We start from the raw sequence: 21843 nt of genomic DNA, 5'->3' as shown, positions 1-21843 counted from the left end.
CTGTCAGTGCGTGTCAAGTTCAACCACATAGTCCACAAAAGGTCTAGCCTGACACTCCGCCTGAATTTTCATTTCGTTTCACTCCATTATTCAGTCTGAAAGCCCTCTCAGTGCAGCTGTTTTCTGAGGTGGGGGCGTGGCCAAAGTTGGACTCTTTGGCGATTGGTTCATACTGGATTATCCCTATCCCGATTCGTCGTACAGATTTTCAATCGAGAAACCCCCGCCTTCGACACCGTCACCAGACCCTGAATGCGAGGCAAGCGATTCAGGGGGTGGAGCTAGGCTACAAAAGGTCACTTTCACTGATATAATCCACAGGTAGGTCCATGACGAAAAGCAAAAGTCCAAGATCATGCCTTGTTCAACAGTCTGATGGTAGCTGGGTGGAAGTTGTTCCTAAACCTGGTGGTCTTACCCTTGATACTACGGTAGACCTCCTTGCCTGGCCACAGGCATTGTAGGGGTATGAACAGTTTGTGGCTGGGGTGGTGTGCTGTCCTTGATGAGTTTGACTATGCACCTCTTGCACAGTTCCTGGAGCGAGGGGAGTTCGCCCTGGCATTATGCGCTCTGCCGACTGTACCACCCGTTGTAGATTTGTCTTTTCTATGGCAGTACAGTTTCCGTACCAGGCAATAACACAGCCTGAAAAAAACACTTTCAATGGAGCTATCCTATTATACAATTGGCATAACTGCCCATGCGCGGAGTGCCACTGCCTGCAGGCAGTTCGTTTGTAATACAACGCAAAACTGCGCATGCGTGGACGTGCCTCTGCAGTTTGCGAGGGATCATCTTTCACCGTGTGGGAGATCAGTGTTGCGCGAGCGCGCTTCCCCCTGCACGCTGTGCTCCATTCTCACACACACACACACACACGACTGGACGCTTTTGTGGGTCTTTGGTCATTGGAATGGTGATGCACGTCACCCGTTTGTGAAGTGGGTATTTTCAAACCCTGGAGTGGATTTAGGGGAGCGTCACAGTCTTTGTGTTGGAGTGCCTCAGTGCGGCTGCAGAGTTCATGTGCAACCTCTTGCATGCGTGGCTGCGATGTTTCGCGGGGGTCCAAAAGGGTCCGCGATGTTTCGCGGGGGTCCCAAAACTCCCAGGGGGTCCGCGGACCCCCAGGGGGTCCCCCATGTATTTATTTAAAAAATAAAATAAAAATAAAAAATGTTTTTGGAAATTTTTATCCCTCGACGCTTTTGTGGGTCTTCACGAAATTCCGAAGTGGAGTTTTGGTCATTGGAACGGTGATGAACGTCACCCCTTTGTGAAGTGGGTATTTTCAAACCCTGGAGTGGATTTAGGGGAGCGTCAGAGTGTTTGTGTTGGGTCCGCGGAAAGAGGGGAGCACAGGACACTCAGCGTTGCCATGTCCTCTGATTATACGCGCATTTGCCTTACTTTTCACCACAGCGTTGCCATGTCTGAAAATCATAAGCGACTTTGCCCTACTTTCACACAATACTCTCTCTCACACTGTGAGGTGGCTGTAAGGTGGATCTGCGATACGACGCGTCACGCTAGACGTTCTTCGAACTTCTAGTTGTAGTACATTCTGAGGATGCAGGGCTAACTCAGTCCGAACTTATTCAGGTGACGAAACCAGTATAGTTGCTGCTGAGCCTTTTTCCTCACATGCATGGTGTGTCCCACTTGACCTCCTTGATGTGTACTCCGAGGAACTTGTATTTGCTGACTCTTTCCACTGTAACTCCGTTGATGACGATCAGCTCCTTGGTCTTGTTGACGTTGAAGGCGAGGATTTTCTCTGGCACCAGAGTGCCAGTAAACTGATCTCATCTCTATAGGCAGACTCATCATTGTTGACAATCCGGCCGCCTTTTTTTGTTTTATTATTTTATTGTCTACGCCAGGCCGAAAGGCATGGCCGAGACTCTGTTTTGCACCCTGTCCGTCCGTGTATCCGTCCTTGTGTGTGTCCGTCCATCCGTCTGTCAGTGAGCTAATCTCTGTCACCGTTGTCCCAGTCACTGCGAAACTGTGCACACACACTCCCTGATGAAATTTTCAGATTGGCCTGTTATAGCGCCACCAGGAGGAGCCGATATGTGCAAAACACATTTTTGGATGTTACTCCTACAGATTTTGTCCAAAATCGGTACACAGTATCTGTATAGTCATGTGATCAACACGGATCTGTACGATTTCCCATATTCCATCCTGATTGCCTAAGATTGGCTTCCAAAGTTTGCAGGATTAGTTTGTTTTGAACAAAATTTCTCAAATCAACGCAGCATGCAATTTCCGTGCAATTTTGCACGCACATTCCCACTAGGCCAAGGAAGAAATGCCACTTGACAATTTTCAAAACAGCCTCCTGATGGTGCTATAACAGGCCGTTTCACGTTTTTACCTGCACTGATCTGCGTGAAACTTTGCACGCACACTCCCTAGAGGCCAAGGAAAAACCTTTGCCCTGCATTTTTCACATCTGCCTTTTAGAGCGAAACACATTTTTTTGATGTTACTCCTACAGATTCCTACAGAAATTGGCTAACATTGGCTTCCAAAGTTTGCAGGAGAGGTCCGTTTTGAACAAAATGCCTCAAATCATGAACGTAGTGTGCAATTTCCGTGAAATTTTGCACGCACATAACCACTATATACTAGGCCGAGGAAGAAATGCCACCCTTTTCACATTGGCCTGTTATAGTGCCACCAGCAGGTCTAATTTAGCTAAACACATTTTTGGAACAAATCGCTCAAATCATGAATGCAGTGTCCGATTGACGTGAAAGGCCTAAGAAGAAATGGCACCCTTTTCACATTGGCCTATTATAGCGCCACCAGGAGGCCACAATAACCTACCTGACCTGGCGGAGACCTGTGCTCCGAGGAGCACTTTTTTCTTTTTTCAGTCGTTCATATATATTTTTTATTTATTACCAAAACACACTGAATTCATAAAAAAAAAAACCTGGAAAAAAAGGTATAGACTGAAGCCTAAGCTTATTACGTCTACCCTTTTGTTATTTAACTTTTAATACAATACACCTTGTCCAAGTATTCAAACACATACATTCATGTAACACATTTCCACTCGACAATACAATGTTAAAAAAAATCACTATCACTGTCGTGTCATCGGCATACTTGAAGATGAAGTTGGAGTCGTGTGTGACTGTGAAGTCATGTGTGTACGTGTGACGTCAGTTTTTAATCTGCAATCATTTCCTTCTTGTAGAACAACTATGACAGCAGAAAATTATTCTATTTCAGCCGTACTCTGTACAGCCGATGATGCAATTTGTGGGTAAGAAAATAAAAACTAAATTCCATATCAGCCCATCCAAAATGACTGTTTTTCCCTTTTGCAGCATTTGTAACAGATACAGGATTGAATCTTGATTAAGCCCGGTCACACTGTCACTAGCATAATCTCACTTGGTATCTCTCGCAGTCATCGATGATAGACTTCCAGAGAGGGGTTAGTGTTCACTGCAGATTAACCTCTGTGAAACATGGTCATACATTTGTCTATTTAAAAAAAGACAACAATATAAGGGACCTTCCATGCAGTTATACGTACGTCATGATGCAATGGTGCTGGTGATGTTTGTCTCTGACAATTATTGGTATCACCTCAGCTGTCAGCTCGCTTGTAAATTTAAAAAAAGTACAACTTACCAGGTACTAAGCACAACTTTTGCCCGCTGGAAATCCAAAATGGCGAGTAGAGCAGGGTCGAGCCGATTCTCTGCAGTGGAAATGTGCCTTCAAATTAGTCAGGGTCCACTTTTAAGCCTCTTACTGAATCCTGACAATATTAGCATGTCTTGAAGGTCACACACACAGGCACTTATTCAACATGTTATAGAACCCTGTGCAGAGATTCCTGCACGCTTAAGCCTTCAAAGTGTGACTTGCCATGCAGAGCCTTGAGGGGAATTATGCTGCAAGCTTTCAGTTAACGCAAGATTTACTTCATCACTCTGTAATTGAAAACAACATGCTGTGTAGCTGAAGCATTGAATGCTCACTGTTAACTTTGCTGGCCACGGGTAGATGGATTGTTTTTCTACTTGGGGCGCTTATCTTAAATAGGCCCGCCTTGCCCCATACTGTCTCCATGATTTTCTCATATTGTTGCTGTTGGGCAGAAACCTTGCATCTCCATATAGCCCTAATTCGGCGTACCAGAGTGTCGTGCAAAAGTAGCGAAATTAGCAGATCTGCAAGCTTAAAACGTGTCCCGATGTGATGCGTTGTGGGCTTGTAGATGAGTTATTTTCACTATTTCTGAAAGATTTTGAAAGTGGTTAATTCTGTCTGTGGGTTTTATAAATATTTAACCACTGAAAATTATTAACAAGCGTCTGTGACTAAATAATTACTACAGTGGATCCATTGGAACACCGGTTATTTTTTGGCGACAATATGCCAGGTTTTATAGCAGCACGTCCTACATTAACCTTAAAATTACAATTCCACTTGAATGTGCGCATACGTGCATGAGGCAATAACTACATTTTGCACTCTTGGAAATACATAAAGCTGTGTCAAGTTCATTATTCCCATCTATGTGCCAGTGGCATATTGATTCAGATACTCCGGGTGATTTATAGAAGCGGTGTTGGTTTTGGTTTGCTCATAAAGAGCCGATGCATCAGAAAATAACTTTTTGTCGTGTCAACTCTCACTTTATTTGATGAATAGCTCTGTCTGATAGATCCAAACTCTGTCTGGGCTTAGTGTCAGGCGTGTAATCCTTAACTTGGAAAAGCTATTTGAAAATTCACCCCTATAGCCAATCACATTTTAACCCTCTAGACTTAATGAAATGTCCTGAGTTGGCACTGTACTTCGCCGCTTTTTTCCATCGGCACCCAATCTCTTTGCCAAAAATAGACTATCTACAAGCTCACAGCTCATTACGTTGCACAGCGTTGTGAACTTGTTGATCTGCTATTTTTGGCTAATGTTCCCCCCATAATATGGATGCTGGGGTTCAAGAGGTTAATTGACAGACCTCAAGGGTGACTAGCGTAATGGACAGATTTGGTATGAATACTGTTACACAGGAGAAATCATGGAGTTGATCTGGATGTTAAATATCATCTAGCTAGCCTAACGGGGGGGATATATAACAGTTCTTCCTAGGATGTCCTGGTTGGATCGTGGAAACTCATATACTTGGAGTGGTTTTTCATTATAAAATAATAGCCTGACAGTCTTTCATTTGCATTAGAAAAAAGTGTTTCTGTATGCTCCCCGCTAACATTCAGAGTGGTATTGAAAGGCACTTTATGTTGTTATGCTTGAAAATGAATAGTACCTCTACATTTTCATTGGAATCTCTAATGTTGATACCTCTGTTGTCTTTCTTAAAGTGTTTGGCTTGTATTTATTTACAACACAAATTTTTCTCATGATATATAATATTTGAACGAATTTTTCGATATTCCGTTTATGTTCACAAGCCTTTGCAATTGTGACGTAAATAGCATGAACCCTAGTCAACAAATGACAGGATAAATGGTCAAGTAAGTAGAGAGCAAAGTGCTTCAAAGTAACCATACCAGGTAAACATCAATCTTAGTTTCTATCAAAACAACATGCTATCTGAACAGCATTGTTGGCATTTGTAGTCAAGCAAACGAACAAGTTACCAGCATATACTACACAGTATCTGCAGTGATCTACAGTATATATATAGTACTATACACAGCCTCCTCACTGTTGTTCAAGCTCCAATTCTCTCGCATGGACCTCAGAGTGACTCACAGTGACTTATCATCTCTGCTTTGCAGGCATTGGCCCAGAAGGCCAGGGATGGGAAGCTATTACCTGAGGAATACCAGGGAGGCTCATTCAGGTAAGCCTCACTTCACTGTTTATGACTTGTGACATCAGGGCTCAGGGAATGCAGTATAATGCCCATTCAAAATGAGTTTTTGCTCTTCATTCTCCAATGATAAAAAGGAGCGTAGGGACTATTCTCTCTTTAGCATCTTTAATCCGGTTTCACAAGCTTACCGTGTAATTTCCTGTGTAGCTAAGTGCGCTCCTGATAAGAGGGCAGTCATAAACGGCTGCCATTAGGAGTTATAAATCCAACCTCGCAGATAGTCTATTTATTATGCATATTCAACATTTCATGCAAGCATGAAGCGAATATGTTCTCGGCTGTGACGAGGACCATCAATTACCATGCCATCCATTGCAGCAGAGTGAAAGGGAGGCTTTTCTCAACTCATTAGAATTAATGGTGTCATTTAGACATAAATCGGGTTTCTGTGTCGGGAGGAGGACGGCGAATTCCTTTGTCTTCGTGGGGATGTACGCGCACATCCTTTCTTCCTATCATTTATTTTTCCCCTCTTCATCCTCTTGGGCTAACATTCTCATTAAGGCACTGCCCCCAGGTCATTATCACTCACAAAACACAGAGATTGGGAGTCTGATTTACTGAAGCTGTGTTAATGTGAACACATCAGTGCTCTACTGTCTTTAATTTAAATATACTGTATTAACTAGGCTTTTTCTTTGTAGGCATAGCAGCCTTTTAGTTATTTTGTTTCTACTCCGTTCACATCTCTCTATCCTTCAGTAATGTTCTTTTCCCCCTCTATAAATTAGTATTTTATTATTACAGATGGATGCAGCATCACTAGTACTGTATGTCTCCTTGGTTAGTTTTATGCATGTCCTCTACTGCTGGGCTTGACTAATGACAGTCATGCCTGTTATCTCTTCTCTCCTTCCGTTCTCTTCCTCTCTCTCTCTCTTTCTCCTCCCCCCCTCCTCCGGTGTGGCAGTATATCTAACTTGGGGATGTTTGGCATCAGCGGCTTCAGCGCGGTGATCAACCCCCCTCAGGCGTGCATCCTCGCCGTCGGTACGTCCAGGGCCGAGCTGCGGCTGTCCGAGGACAGCCAGAGCCTGCGCTCGCAGCAGCTGATGACCGTCACCCTCTCCAGCGATGGGCGGCTGGTCGACGACGAGCTGGCGTCACGCTTCCTCGACAAGTTCCGCGCCAACCTGGAGCGCCCAGAGCACATGGCCCTGGTGGCTTGAAAGGGAAATGGGGAAAGAGAGGGATAGAGAGAGAGATCACTAGAGAACAGTGATGTGAGCAAGAATATGTGAAACACCTCCATCATGAAGCCCATTTCATGCTTGCACTAGCAGAGGTCTTAACACGGTTGATATTCATTCATGCCAACTGAACAAGTTACTGGCATTACAACTGGAGTTGGTCCCCTGGCACTGCACTGTCTCTGCTCACTGCTGCTAAGTAGTTACGATGGGTCAATGCAGAGGACAAATTTCCCCAAGGGGAGTCTAAACTTTATCGTAACCTTAATTATAGGTTAGGGGGGCTACCAGTATTCTTTTGCATACTGTAAGTACTGTACACTCGTTTGCTTTTGAAATATAATTTGCAGGCTTTGTGATGGAGGCGTTAAATCAAACCGCTACTAGAGCGCTGGAGGTCTAGAGTGTTATCTCAACTGTGACTGAGTCAGAGTTAAGTTAACGCTTCTGTGTAGGAGTCATGCGCTGGCCAAATGTTACCAAGAGGGAAGTGGTATATCAGGGTGGTTTCCCACGCCCTGTCATACCACTTCCCTCTTAGCATAGCAGGGTGTTCCCCACGTAGTGGGACATGTCCATTTGTAATGACAGCTATTCTAACACACCAATGTTTGTAAATATATATATATATAAAGCACTTATTACTGTTCAGGAGTCCTAATTTTAAATCCCAGTGCATGTGCTTTATGTCACTCTGAGTTCACATCCCAGACGCTGCCGTGTACGTGTGTCTAAGGCAGTGGTTCTCAACCTTTTTCTAGATCAGGGCCCACTTGAAAATCTCAAGCGTTTGCAGCCCACGCATATGACCACTTAACACGGCAGCCGTTCAGCTGCTGCGTTAAAGGGGAATACCACTCATTTTCAACATTGATGTCTTTAATACACCTTAGAGCTGTTGTGTGGAAATAAGAAAAAAGCCCCCCCCCCACCCTATGTTGCCTAGAACTGGATAATTGATTGAGGTCATGTGATCAGTGACATACGCATGGTGTACTTTTGGCTGAGGGGGGCGGAGCCAAAAGTACACCTTGCATATGTCACTGATCACATGACCTCAATCAATTATCCAGTTCTAGGCAACATAGAGGGGAAGGGGGGGGGGGTTTCTTATTTCCACACAACAGCTCTGAGGTGTATTAAAGACATAGTTCAATGTTGAAAATGAGTGGTATTTCCCTTTTAAGTGGTCAGATGGGTGGGCCACGTGCATTTTCAGAGCATATTTATATAAGTTCCTACAGTAAGTCATAGGGTTTTTTTGGGGGGCCCATTTGCAATATCCTCATGGCCCACCAGTGGGCCCTGGCCCCACAGGCTGAGAATCGCTGGTCCTAAGGCATAAATGACTGGCGCTTGTTGTGATTCTAGGCTGTGTATTCTGCTGGATTTAAAACAAAAACAATTCGTGTGGATTCTTTCAAATTCTGTGTTCATTGTTCATGTTAATATGTCCTAACTTATTTAAAATGGAAACACCCTCCGCTGAAAAGATCATGTATGTTAATGTGTGTGTGCGAAACAAACCAATAAACCAGGCGTTTCTTTTGATGCCAGTATCCATCTTTTCTGTTCATTTCTGAGACGTCCACAGTCCTTATTTAACCACGCTACGTGCCACCTCATGATATGGAACAGCCACTAATGCAAATACAGATGTGTCTGTGTCCATATGTATTTAATTGGCATGGAAAGTCAGATTACATAACGAGTATACCATAGATGCCAATTAGGCTAATTTGCTGGGCAGAGAATACGGTGGAGTCCCTCCTGACAGATGTGTGTGTGCTTTAAGCGTGCGCGGAGCAGCTGTTTGCTTGTGTGCAAAGCACTGGTGGGGAAATCATACCCTACATAAACACTACCACATCATGGTGCCGTTTCTTACACGTGCAATGAAGATGTGATCACTTATGAGGGATCCTTGGAATAGGTCATAATATTCATTTAATTTGATATTCTGCACCTCTGTTGCAATGAAAATAAATATATTTTACAACCAGGGTATGGCAGTAGTTAATTAACAATTTGAGAAGATGAGCATCCTCCTCTTCAATACTGTCCAGAATGTGTCATCCTTGTGCATTTTTCATTAAACGCTAACTTTACATAATTTTTTTTGCCCGTAATGAGATGCCCAAAATAGGTACGTCAGGTTGAAAGTGGTAAACGGTTGAGAGAAGATTTTAGACCTTTTGTGAATATATGAATACAGAATACAAATTGATTATGAAGAGCGAATTATCTGCGTGACAATGGAAAGGAAGGAACACGCATACAAAGAACCGGAAGTTACCATTAACATGGTGACCATGATTAGAGCCCAAGTGTCCCTCCTTGTTTCACAGTAACGCTGAATTACTGCCTGACAAGCAGCTTTCCAACAACTATTACACTGTCTGCAGTTTGTGGCTTTACACACACAATACAACCACATTTCCATTGATGTGGTGAGAGAACATTGTGTACTTTGGAAGACTGCAACGGTTGCTTTGGTAGCAGATAGAGATGTGTGCATTCAGTGTTGGAGAGGGAGGTGGGAGATAGGCAGGGGGCCCACGGGCTGTACAGGCAATTGGCACGGCAATGCCGCTTTCTACAGTATGCCTACTGTTCTTCTAGCCGTTTACCCCACACCCTCACACATACACGCACCTCTTCCGCTGTCTCCCGAGTTACCACGGCGATGGAAGGTACACACAAGGAAATTACTTTTATTTTTAATCAAGACACTGTGCCCCTGGACAATTAAAACTGGGGATGGAAGTACAATGTAATGATAAGCCTCCCTCATTATGTAAAGCAATCAGACATATTTAATATCTTATAATACAAAATGCATTTTTGTAATTGAATCTGTTGGGACACACACACACACACACACACACACACACACACACACACACACACACACACACACAGACACACACACACCCCAAACAAAACAAAACAATTGAGAACTTCTACACGTCGATATGTGTTGTCGCTATTGATCTGCTGTTTATTTAAATTGGAATCCAGTCTTTGGAAAGTGCTTGCTGACCCACCTCCATGTCCCAGTCAGTGAATCAGGTGATATATATGCTACAGGGTGAGTATCTGTATGCAAGCGAGCTACCAACTGTTGGGAGGAATTACAACAAACCCAAGAGCGGTTAGGCTATACATTAGAACTAGCTAAATGCTTAACTCGACACAACCACATGAGAAAGAGAAGTGAGTGTGAAAGACTTGACTGCAATAGGGGGGGCATCTTCTCAGAGAAAGGGGTATGTGTGCCCCTTATTGAGGTGCCAGACCTGTGGCTGAAGACCGTGAAACCTTAGCAACAGGCAGAGAGAAAAGTGTCATTGAAAAGCTCGGAGGCAGTGGGAGCTAGTTTAAATGTTCATGATTTGTACATGATGTAGGCCTTACAGTATGACTCATTGACAATACTGTGGCTTGGAACTAGTACAAAAGAAAAAAAATTCGACAAGAATAATAATTTAGATAATAAAATGTTTATGTCTGTCGGCTTCATTTGGTGCACTCAGTCAGTTCATTGAATTGCGCAATTGGTACACGGCTGGGACACAGACAGGTTTGGTTTGATTGAGACTTGATTGCCATGAAAACCGGAGGCACAACTGCATCAAATAGTCACATCTTGCAACTTTTCTAGGTGGGTCAATTCATGTAATTTGTTGGACAAAACAGGTACCTCATGGAATTTTCCTGAGGAAGGAAGGAAGTATAGCCTTTGAAACCAGTGGTTCCGAAGGCATGTGGCCCATAGGTGATAGGAAGCATCCTTGCAAATGTATGTGTTCCATCGTGCTGGGTATTTTAATTTGACCTCAACTAAAGTTGAATAACCACACTCAATCAATTTGCAGCACACTTTCTTTTTAGGCCTAAACAATACATATCTCTCATTTATATATGTCTTGTTGAACCATAGCAGAAACAAGGGAACTGGCATGCTAAACTCAAAAGTCTTGATGTATGATGAGTTCAGATCCAAAAGCCACAGAAATAGCAAATGAAGTCATCAGCACTCGCATATAAGTAACACTTTGTTTTAATAATGCACAGAAGCAGAAGGAAACGGATGCGTTTCCGTGGAATTATGTGGGTGTGATGCCACATAGCCTATGTCATTGTGTATGTCACGCCTAACTTCCTATGTTAGGGGAACTTCCTATGTTAGGTTAATAGGCTACTACATTCATACACATATAGCTATATACACTCACCCTCTCCCACCCACCCCACCAACCACCACACCATCAGCTGTTAACAAAATCAGAAGTGTATATGTCCCTACAGGTACAGTCAATTTAGAAGCATAAGCAAGTTGAATCAAGACGTGAATATAGGGAAGTTCAGAAGCGACAGAAGGATGAAATGGATCATCACTTAGAGTGAGAGAAGATGATAAAAGTGTTATGAAAACTTTATTTCAATTCCTTTTTCCCCCAAAGAACTTCCCCAACCATTCTGTCAGACACTGTCTGGGTACTTGCGCACGTGCACAATGTTCTTTTATGGGGGTTAGTTGGGTCCCTGATGACTCACAGTGTGCCCACCACCAGACGCCACTGCACATAATAGTCAGACAGTATAACGTAGAGGAGACGGAGCACTCGTATCAGTTTAGAGTGGGAACATTTGGACCGCTAATGATGGTGAGTGGTGACACAGACAGCAGGGTGAAGCTGTCAGCAAAATTGGCCAATCCATGCACCTTTGTCTGCATTTAAAACAAATCTGCCTATAGACCTTTATCACAGCAGCCATTAGGACATGAAATAGCCTAGTAGGGTGAACACAGGTGTCACAGAGCAGCCTCTTGTAGACTAGTTTTACCCATATTATGTTTAGGTTCAGCAGTAGACCTAGTACCCATTCATATTGAAATGTATGTAATGCTTGTCAATTGTAGATTCCCATTCACACAGGTGCAAATTCTGTTGTGACTGGAATCTCTTTGATATATTTTTGTTTATCTGCTGCTGTTTAGATGCTGTTTTTTTTTGTTGTATATTTTTTTTGGGGGTGGGGGCTGTTGAAACCTAGCTGTGTAGTTGGGTGATTGGTGCCTGAAGATCTGATTGATTAGAACATGTGGTGCATCTTGGGTGGATTGCTATTGTACTGTGGTTGGTTGATTGGTAATGGAAGGGTGGCGTTTTCAGAGTATATAACGGAAACAGCTCAGTAGTCGTGTAGACTGCAATGGGGAGAGGTTTGCCTCCCCATCAATTTGTGCAATTTTTCTTCAATTCATTTTTGCCATTTTTGTTGTCCTGGCCTGGAGCCAACAATTCTTTGTTTTTGCATCCATCTGGATGCAAAAACAGGTGTTATCACAGGTGTTATCAATAATACTAATTAAGGTTCTGTTCCATTCAGGGTTATGCAATTGTGCATGTTGGCTCACTGGAAAGGCTTTGCTGCACTAAATGGAACAGAACCTTAATTATTCATTAATTGTCTCCGCCAGGCCGAAGGCGTGGCAGAGACTATGTTTTTCACCCTGTCTGTCGTGTGTGTGTGTGTGTGTGTGTGTGTGTGTGTGTCTGTCCGTCTGTCTGTGAGCAGCAAATCTCTGGCACCGTTGGCCCAATCAACGTGAAACATTACATTACAGTCATTTAGCAGACGCTTTTATCCAAAGCGACTTACAATAAGTGCATTCAACATAGGTAGGGAACGAAAACTACTAATCACCAGAAGTTTTCTGCAAAAACAATCAACCAAGAGTATACCTAGCGCTAAGGTAAAAGTGCAATATATCAGCTACCTACTTCCTTAAACAGATGAGACAAAATAGCAAAATCAAATGAGCAGGAGCTAAAACAAATAAGTGTATTGATGAAACTGCACACACACTCCCAGTACCGCGGGAAGTAGGGGTGCTGGGGGTGCGGCCGCCCCCCCCTCCCCCCAGGTACCGCACCCCCATCAATTTTTTTTTTTTTAAATAATAAATCGGTAAAATCAGGCAAAAATAAGAATTAAATAACATAACTCTAACCTAACCCTAATCCTAACCCTAAAACCGAAATAAAGAAACCAAAAACTGGGAAAAAAAACGAACCCAATCCGCCCAGAACAGGGGTTCTCATGCACGCGCGCTGCGCGCGCGTGTATGAGGTGCTCATACCGCACCCCTAACCTAAAAGGTCTTCCCGCGGCTATGCACACTCTCTGGATGCCAGAGCAGAACATCTGCCCTGATTTTTTCAGATCAGCCTGTTATAGCGACACCATGAGGACGATTTTTGCAAAACAATTGTTTTTATATTACTCCTACAGATTTTGTCCAAACATCACCAAATTGGTACACAGTATCTCTCCATAGTTATTAAACCAAACCGGTCTGTCGGAATTTTCATATTCCATCCTGATTGGCTAAGATTGGCTTCCAAAGTTTGCTGGAGTGGTCCATTTTGATGCCTCAAATCATAAACACAGCGTGCGATCGCCGTGAAACTTCGCACGCACATTGCCACTAGGCCAAGGAAGACATTTTTCAAATCGGCCTTATGGTGGCGGTATAACAGGCCGATTCCCATTTTTACCTATAACTGGACCGATCAGTGTAAAACTTTGCACACACACTCCCTAGAGGCCAAGGAAAACCTTTTTTAACAAAGGCCTTTTATAGCGCCACCAGGAGGCCGATTCTTTCTTGATATTACTCCTACAGATTTTGTCCGAACATCACGCAAATCGGTACACATTATCTCAGTCATGTGATCAACACGGATCAGTTAGATTTTTCATAATCCATCCTGATTGGCTAAGATTGCAGTGAAAGGCCTAGGAAGAAATGGTACCCTTTTCACATTGGCCTATTACAGCGCCATCGGGAGAACACAATAATCTACTTGACCTGGCGGAAAAAGTGCTCCGAGGAGCACTTTTTCTAGTTAAACCTGTTTTTACCTGCTATTTCATGTCAATATTGTTGCCATGAGAAAAGTCTATTAAGCTTCTATTGAATGTCATGTCAGTTTCTTGAGGTGGTGGATGGCACATGTGAACAAGCATTGGTAAGAAAGATGTTTTTATGTGACCCGTCGCAACTAATTATAATATTATGCAATTATCTAAATTGAAATGTAGATGTTTTCCCCCATTCAAAGATGTGCATGAACATTAAAGGATCTACACCATGAATTAAAAAAATAAATCCTGCTAGCCCTTATCATTTTGTGACTTAGAGATAATTCAAATCTAGTGATTATGTAGTGATTTGACAATAGTGAAAATGAAATATGGGTCCTACTGAATGTAGGAAATTATTTACACCATAAACATACTGTAGATTATTAGAGCACAGAAAAAGCACCCACACCCACACACACAACATAGAAAGTGAATAGGCTTTCACTCTTGTACTGTTCTTTCTAGGCGACTAGCCGTGGCCTAAGTTATAAGCCATACATGGGTTCTTTGGCTGGAGACCCCCATCTGAAAAGATTTTGTGCCAGGGACCCCATAAGAGAAGATTTGAATACATAAACAAATATTTTTAAAAAATCATAATGTTTTGATTTGTTTATTTCAGACAAAATACATAAAATAAACATGATAAAACCATATTTTTTTTTAAATAGCCAAAGTATAAAGGGTTAAAGTCGTTAAACTGTTCCTCATTTTGCTGGGGTCCCCCGGAACCCCTTCAAGGACCCCACTTTGAGAACCACTGCCATACCCTATCATTGTGAAATGTTCTGTTTTCTTATTTTCTCATTTGTTTTGTCAAATATGGTTGCTGTTGCGCTCCTTCATTTTCTGATTTGTGAAATTGTTCAGTGAAATGTGTACAGTGAAATGTGAAATGATTTGCTCATTTGTTTTGTCAAATGATTTGTTTTCTCTTTTGTTTTATATGCCAAGTTGTTTCGTGTTAACGTTGTTTTCATGCCCCCGTAGCAGGAACAATAGAGTGATTGAAAGATGCTTGTCCAAATATCAGCTAGGTAAAAGCCAGCAAAACGATTTAGACATTTCCCCGGCTTCCCTGACATTTAGGCCACTCCTTTGCGTGTCGCCCACCAATCTGTGCCTGACAATCTTTTTATGTGTAACAGCTGGATAAGGGAGCTGCTAGGGAAACAATCTAATTGGTTCCTGCAGAGGTTTTGATGAACTGTATGTGCAGTTTGTTTGAGATACTGTTGGGGGCTCGGCAGGCGTGTGGGTTGCATTCTTAAACCCACAGCATGGAGCGGTCATACGGTGGAGGCTGTTGCCATGGAGACCCGAGGTGGGCTAATGTCCATTGCTGTTGCCTATGCCTGGGTGTCCATCACACATATTGTCTGATGTGTTTCTGTCAAGCTGCCTGGCTGCTGTTTCTTCTCATGACCAGTGGAAGGAATTGCCTTTGGTCTCTCATGAGTCTTTACTACACAGGAGACACAGGAGATATCGGTCAATACCTGCTGTTCGAAGAGAAGAGGGCAAAGTCAAGTTCCCTCAGGCACTGGAGCGCTGCAGAGAGTGAGATCGCATTTGAATATGACATTTCTCTGATGTGTAGAGACTCGAGATTGCAAGAGATGGTAATAATAAATAGGAATAGAGAGAAAAGCATATTCTTCCTCCTCTCCCTTTCCAATCTTACCTTCTCCTGGACCTCATCAAAGAATAGTGAGAAATGGGTTTTCTATGAAAACTGGGTACTAAGAGACCTTTAAGTCCATAGAAGTCACACATGTTGCAGGTAGTGCTCACTGCTCAGGGATTCGTTTTGCCCTAACATGCATATCGTCGCTGTCAGGCAGAAACCTTGTATTTCCATATTTCATAGTTTCAATTTGTTTTAATAAATGAATGCCTCATTGTATGAGTGCCATGCAAAAATTGTCTATATCTACAAGCTCACAATGCGTCACATTCCGATGCACTGTGAGATAGAAAAGAAAATACATTTAGAACGAAGATTTCCCTCCCATTAGATCATTGTAATGCAGGATGTAAACAAAGAAAAACACTTTTGACTAAGTAACTACATTGGATCTATTAAAGCACAGGTTATTTTGTTCCATCGATCGAACCAGGAACCTTCCAATTCCCAAGTGACTCCTCTACCTCCTGAGCAACTGGGCAGCAGTTTCTTTCCACCCATCAGCGATCATATCAATCAGACATGATGTTTTACCTGATCGGACAGTTTTGACATACAAAGAGACCTGCTATTTATCATTCAGCAATCGATCGATTCAGTGAAAATCTGGAATGTCTGCCTCTGATCTCACACACATACACAGTAAAATCTTCAGTGTTAATTTATCCATTTGTAACTCTTAGAGTGTACAAATAACCAAATGGATCCATGAGGGTCAGGATTTTACAGTGTACACATACTGTGTGAACGGGCTTTGTGGATGATCACTGGGCTTGGTGAAAGCCCTGCTCTCAGCCACGCTGTCTCACGCTCAAGTTTGTTCAGCCATTGTTGACAGGATTTCCTCTGGTCTCCCCATTCTCGCTCCCTACTCTATTGAATCATCTATTTTAAAGGGGCGAGTTTGCTGAGTTTGAACGAAAAGCCTGTTGTAAAATCCCCAACTTCCTTTTACCCTTTTCTACCCTGTTTTTCCTTGTCTTCTTCATTACACACGTTGCCTCGTTGAGTTTTCAGTTTGGCTTAAAAGGTGACGTGAATTTTGGTGGCGTGAATGTTTCGGCTGCCAAACAGCATCAGCAAACACTTCACCTGTGAGATTACTAAGGCTTACCATTGCCGGTGTTGACTGTGAATGTGACTCCGATGGGAGATGACACAGGGCATTCCAGCTGACTATACAGTAGTCTGTGACAGTCACTGTCCAAACAGGACCGCTCTGCTGTCCCAGCGCCCAAACACAAGCAAGGTCCTTACTCTGTTGTTGTAGCGCAAAGCCTGGCCTTTTGAAGCAGTCCAGTCATGCTCCCATGACTGGAGCTAGCTCATTCAGTCTCTGACGCTACTGCATCAACCACTGAGTACAGGGTGAGTCAAGGGCATTAGGACAAAACCGGCTAACCTGCAACCATATGCATCCTACCTCCCCTCTGCAGTTTTTGGTTGTTCCTGTGGTTGAAGGGAGTTCAACTTGAGAAGTGTTGCAGGGAAACGGAAACTTCAACCGCTGCACACTGAAACTACTCCCTTGTGATAAATGATATGGCCTCACACTGCTTCTGCTGAAAGAGCCCAGAACTCTCTCTACACCACAGCGAATATATGTCTGAACATAATGTATTAGGTGTAGAGGAACTCTTGATCAATAAGGATGTTGAGGCGAACAGAGTTGGAGACGTTTAAGTATTTCTAAGTTGGAAGTTCATTACATGAGCTCATGGGAGAAGTACACAAATAGTTATATTTTTTATTTTTTATTGACTATATCAATACTTGGTGCATACTCATTTCCCAATACAGAGGCAAATTCTATACCCTAAAAAATATATTTTAACCACTTTCAACTTGGCGTCCCTATTTTTTGGGCTTGTAGGTTGGGCTTATATTGTACATATAGAGGGGGGGATGTCATAGCCACAAGCTGTAGTCTTAACAATAAATACCAGGCCAGCTTGACGCCAGTGGCATGACACAAAAAGGCCAACAATGAATGACACCCTCACACCACATGCACATGCTAGTCATTTAGTCGCGTACACATGACTGGAAAGCGAGTAAGGCTTTACCTAACATTGTATAAAGAAATGATTCCACATAAGCAATGCCTGACTTCATACAAGATATTCTTATTATGGTATAATAATATCATTGTGCAGTTATAACTCTCTGTATTTGGTTATGTGGGACAGAGTTATGTGGGACATGAGTTATAGCAAAATATGTGAATGAGTGTTTGTGAATGAGTGTCTCTTACGTAGCAGTGGATATTTGGGAAATGACTGGTGGATTCAGCCCTTCTGAGTGCCCTGTACTGTACGTATATGGACATCTTGCTGTTGTGTCTAGTCATTGCTCTCAATGTGCTTCTCAGAGTGGAAAACCACGTTGCCTGTCAGGAATGCTGAGGAAGTGCCATTAGACCGGCCAGACCATTAACCACAAGGATTCCCAACCATGACGACATCCGATGACTATCGATGTGTGAGTCCTTACTGAATAAGAGCAGAAAATGGTGGAAATACTTACTCCATGTAGGCTTTATTAGTTGACTCAGCAGCCTAATGTGTAATTTGGGGTTTCGGGCATGTCTGGCATACAGCTGTTCATCTCTGGATTTCCTCCATGCTATGATGTCACAAAATAAAGGCGTTTGGAGCCTTGGCTTGGTTATTTATCAAACCAAACATTTCAGGCTGGTCTGATTTTCTCTCCCATGTCCCTTTCCTACTGTCTCTTTACTGTGCAGCATGTCGCTCTTAAGTAAGTCAAGCTTTTCACTTTTATTTGTGACTCCCATTTGCTTCTGTGGTTTCTTTTCGGGTGATACCGTGGGATAAACCTCAATAAAATGTCGCAGCACAGAAGGAACGAGAGCCGATGGATATTATTCTCCAAGTCTTTTATTTGATCAACTTCAGGAGTATTCACAAAAAGTGGCAACTGAGTAGGTCAAAATACAGTGCCCTGAGATCACACAAGTACACACTTTTATGCAGTAAATTCAAGACACGCGCTAGCTTTGCAGTCCCTCCTCCTCCTCCTTCTCTCAGCCAATCGGGAGCTGATCCGCTCCGGCCGAGCGCACAGTGAGTCTTGCTAGGCTTATCACACACATTTGCATGAAGGTAACTTCTAAAACAATACAGTTTATGTTCCTGTGGCCAAACTATAACCTAAAATGGAATATTCTTTAATAATTCGTGTTCAGTATGTCCTGAGCTTTAAAAGTAGTGTAAAAATGCATACATTTATATAAACATACAACAGTTAACAAACAAGAATTTTAAGGAACAACATAATCTCTTCAATCGGACTGTTTTCCATCTAAAGAGGCTTCCTCTGATCAAACGGATCCCAAGACCTAATCACTGAGAACCTGTTTTATCTTAACTACTGTAAACATCTTTACCAGGATGTTTATACTTTAAAGGAAAATAGCTCTGTGTTCAAATCTAATGATTAGATACGTCTGTGGCCTACAGTAACTTATGCTAAGAACATCAGATTTCATCACAGCTGTTGAGTGTTTAACTTTGTCCATTGTCTATCTAATCCTGAGATGTTTTGGAAGAATGTGTCTTATTGAAGAAAGCACTTCAATTCAGAGAAACAGACAGTTGCTGGTTAAGTTCCAGGTCAATCACTTCGGATGCTGTTATTCTGAATGAAATGACTATGCTATGTAAAAGCCCATGTATATCAATTTTTAGCATATATGACAGTCTGGGAGATACTTCACTTCAATAAACATTACAATCTCCCCACTGAAAATGACATCTAGCCCATTCACTACACACTCAAATTAAGTCAAGTTGAACCCATTTGTTGAAATATGTTGTAGATTACTTTCATGTGAGCTTAATCATGAATTCCAGAGTTGACCGAAGTTAAACAAACGTAGCTTTACTTACATATAATGACTGTGATGGAGAGGTGTGTGTATATCTTTGTGCTGCTCTGTTGACTATGTCCGCTGTTTTGAATTGGTCTGGCCTGTGTATGACCATTTGTGTGTTCAAGTGCTTAAAAGGACATTCATCAATAACGGTAAACATTAGGCTACACTCTGACTCAACCATTCAATAAAGGGAAAAGGTTGTCTTTGCCACTTGTGTCAATGATGTTTCTCCAGGGAGAGAAACTAGGACAGTCATTGTTCTCTGAAGGAAACTGAACTGGGCTGGACAGTCGGTCGTCTTCAGGGTCTCGTTCTCTCTCTTGTATTCATACAATGGTACTGTAGGCTATATTGTTAGCTTCAACAATAAATAAATAGTTTAACCAAAGAAATTCATCTTTCTACTTTAGATTCCTTTTTAGATCTGCTTCTGGCCTTTTGTCACTTTGGAGGGAGGGACAGAATGTATTTTTTTGTTTCGGATTATATACGTATTTGCATTGGCTCCATCCCTTTTTACTGCAGTACCTCAGACGCAAAACCACTGATGTGCAAAACAATCAACCGTTGCTATGACGGCAGCAAAAACAGGAAGTCCCCCCCCCCCCACACACACACACACACACACACACACACACACACACACACACACACACACACACACACACACAGTCACATCCACGCCCACGCCAACTTGCAAAACTACCTGACCATGTGTTGCAATCAGCGGGGTGTTCCAGAGGTCGAAGGAAACTCTGGAGAGGGAGTGCATTGAGAAGGCATTGTTCTCCATGTTCTACAGCATTATTGACGAGGTCCACCTATACCACTTCCTGGCCTGCAACTTTATTCAAATATGTGGCTATTAATTAGCCGTTTGGTGCCATTGGAGAGGGGCACGATGTGAACCTTTAAGTTCAGCCTAACCCTGCATGTTTTAAATGTATTTATTTAATGTGCTGTTTGTTTATACAGGTACTGTACAGCACACAATTAAAAAGTAACTGCACCAGAGTTAGATGGCAGCTATTTTTAACATCTATTGTCCCTCAGCCGGTAGACAAAATCAACCACAGAACAGCAAATGGAAAACAGCACAATACGACAAAAAGACCATCAGCATGAGATAAATATCAATATGTCAAATATGATAAAACCTAGGCAATCATTGGCGGTGACACATTTTGTGCTGACTATAGCCAAAGCTTGAGGCTGGCTCTAAACACTGCAAAGCTTCTAAAGTTTCTAAAGTTTGGTGGTCTGGAATTACATTTTCCCATTTCATTAACCACTTCACATTCATTCATTCAACCTTTAATTATTTTCTCGGAAATACAATGAGGACAGCACCCTCATTTTCAATGATGCCGAGATCAAAAAAGGCATGACACAAAGTAATAATATTGAAATAAGAACAGGACAAAACAGGTTGTGTACTATAAAAGAAAGCAAAGAACAAAGTATAAAAAACGATGACAATTAAAAACAACGAGATAAATGAGCAGGTTTCTAAATGGCCCTAGTGAAATCATGGAGTCAATATTTAAAGTGCATTGTAACTCATTCCAGGTATAGGAAGCGCTAACATTGAATGCTGTCTTAGTTCGATGTCTTTCCATACCGTGGTACCCAGTCATGTCTAGTACATGCTCTAGTTCTAATGACACTGCTGCTGCCAGGTTAGGCCAGGTATCTAAGTGGATTTAAACATCAAGCATGCAAAATTGAGGATATTAGGCTGTGTATTTCTTCAGGATGTTACAGTGATGATGATCCCTTGGCTTTTTATCCAGCACATCTAGGATTTGTTTGAAGTACACAGACTTGAGTGTAGTCACACCTGCCTGTGACAAAGTAGTAAAACAGATGGGGGGGAGGATCATAAGCTTTCAAAAAGCTTTGCAGTAGATGGGGACAACTGGTGTCTGATGCTCTAAAATTATTCCGATTAATGGCAATGATCCTACTCGACATTTTTGTGTCACTTATAATGCCTAACTGGTTAACATGTGTCACTAGGTGTGGTGACTTCACCATTAATTAAAATGGCACGTTTTTCTCTAGGTTGTCCTCGGACGAACCCTCCAGTGGCGTCTCCAGTCATCTCGATCCTCCTTACATCTGGCATTCTTGCTAGCTCCAGTACTATCTGCCCCTGCATCTTTCTTCAGTGCGTCAGTGTAGGTAGGTGTGGGACACTCTCGTGATCGATGCCTGTGTGTTCTACAAGCTCACAATGTGTTGCATC

General features: G+C 42.5%; 1 protein-coding gene across 2 annotated transcripts in view; it reads left to right on the top strand.

Moving 5' to 3' along the window:
- Positions 1 to 21843, top strand: part of pdhx (pyruvate dehydrogenase complex component X) — a 408353-nt gene that overhangs the window by 39979 nt on the left and 346531 nt on the right. Inside the window, exons 10-11 of one of the 2 annotated variants that reach the window (XR_013933804.1) lie at positions 5784 to 5848; positions 6792 to 7477. Coding sequence is in view for 1 of the 2 variants with exons in the window: in XM_080438634.1 (XP_080294760.1) it covers positions 5784 to 5848; positions 6792 to 7050 (324 nt within the window). In the remaining variant the exon portion in view is untranslated. Of the gene's footprint in view, positions 1 to 5783; positions 5849 to 6791; positions 8080 to 21843 lie in introns of those variants that run through there. The other variant, XM_080438634.1, reaches the window with a different exon arrangement.

The sequence above is a fragment of the Gymnoscopelus braueri genome (genome assembly GCF_963280865.1).
Source record: "Gymnoscopelus braueri genome assembly, chromosome: 9".
Classification (NCBI taxonomy): Eukaryota; Metazoa; Chordata; class Actinopteri; order Myctophiformes; family Myctophidae; genus Gymnoscopelus; species Gymnoscopelus braueri.
This window is presented reverse-complemented; position numbering and strand designations above follow the sequence as displayed.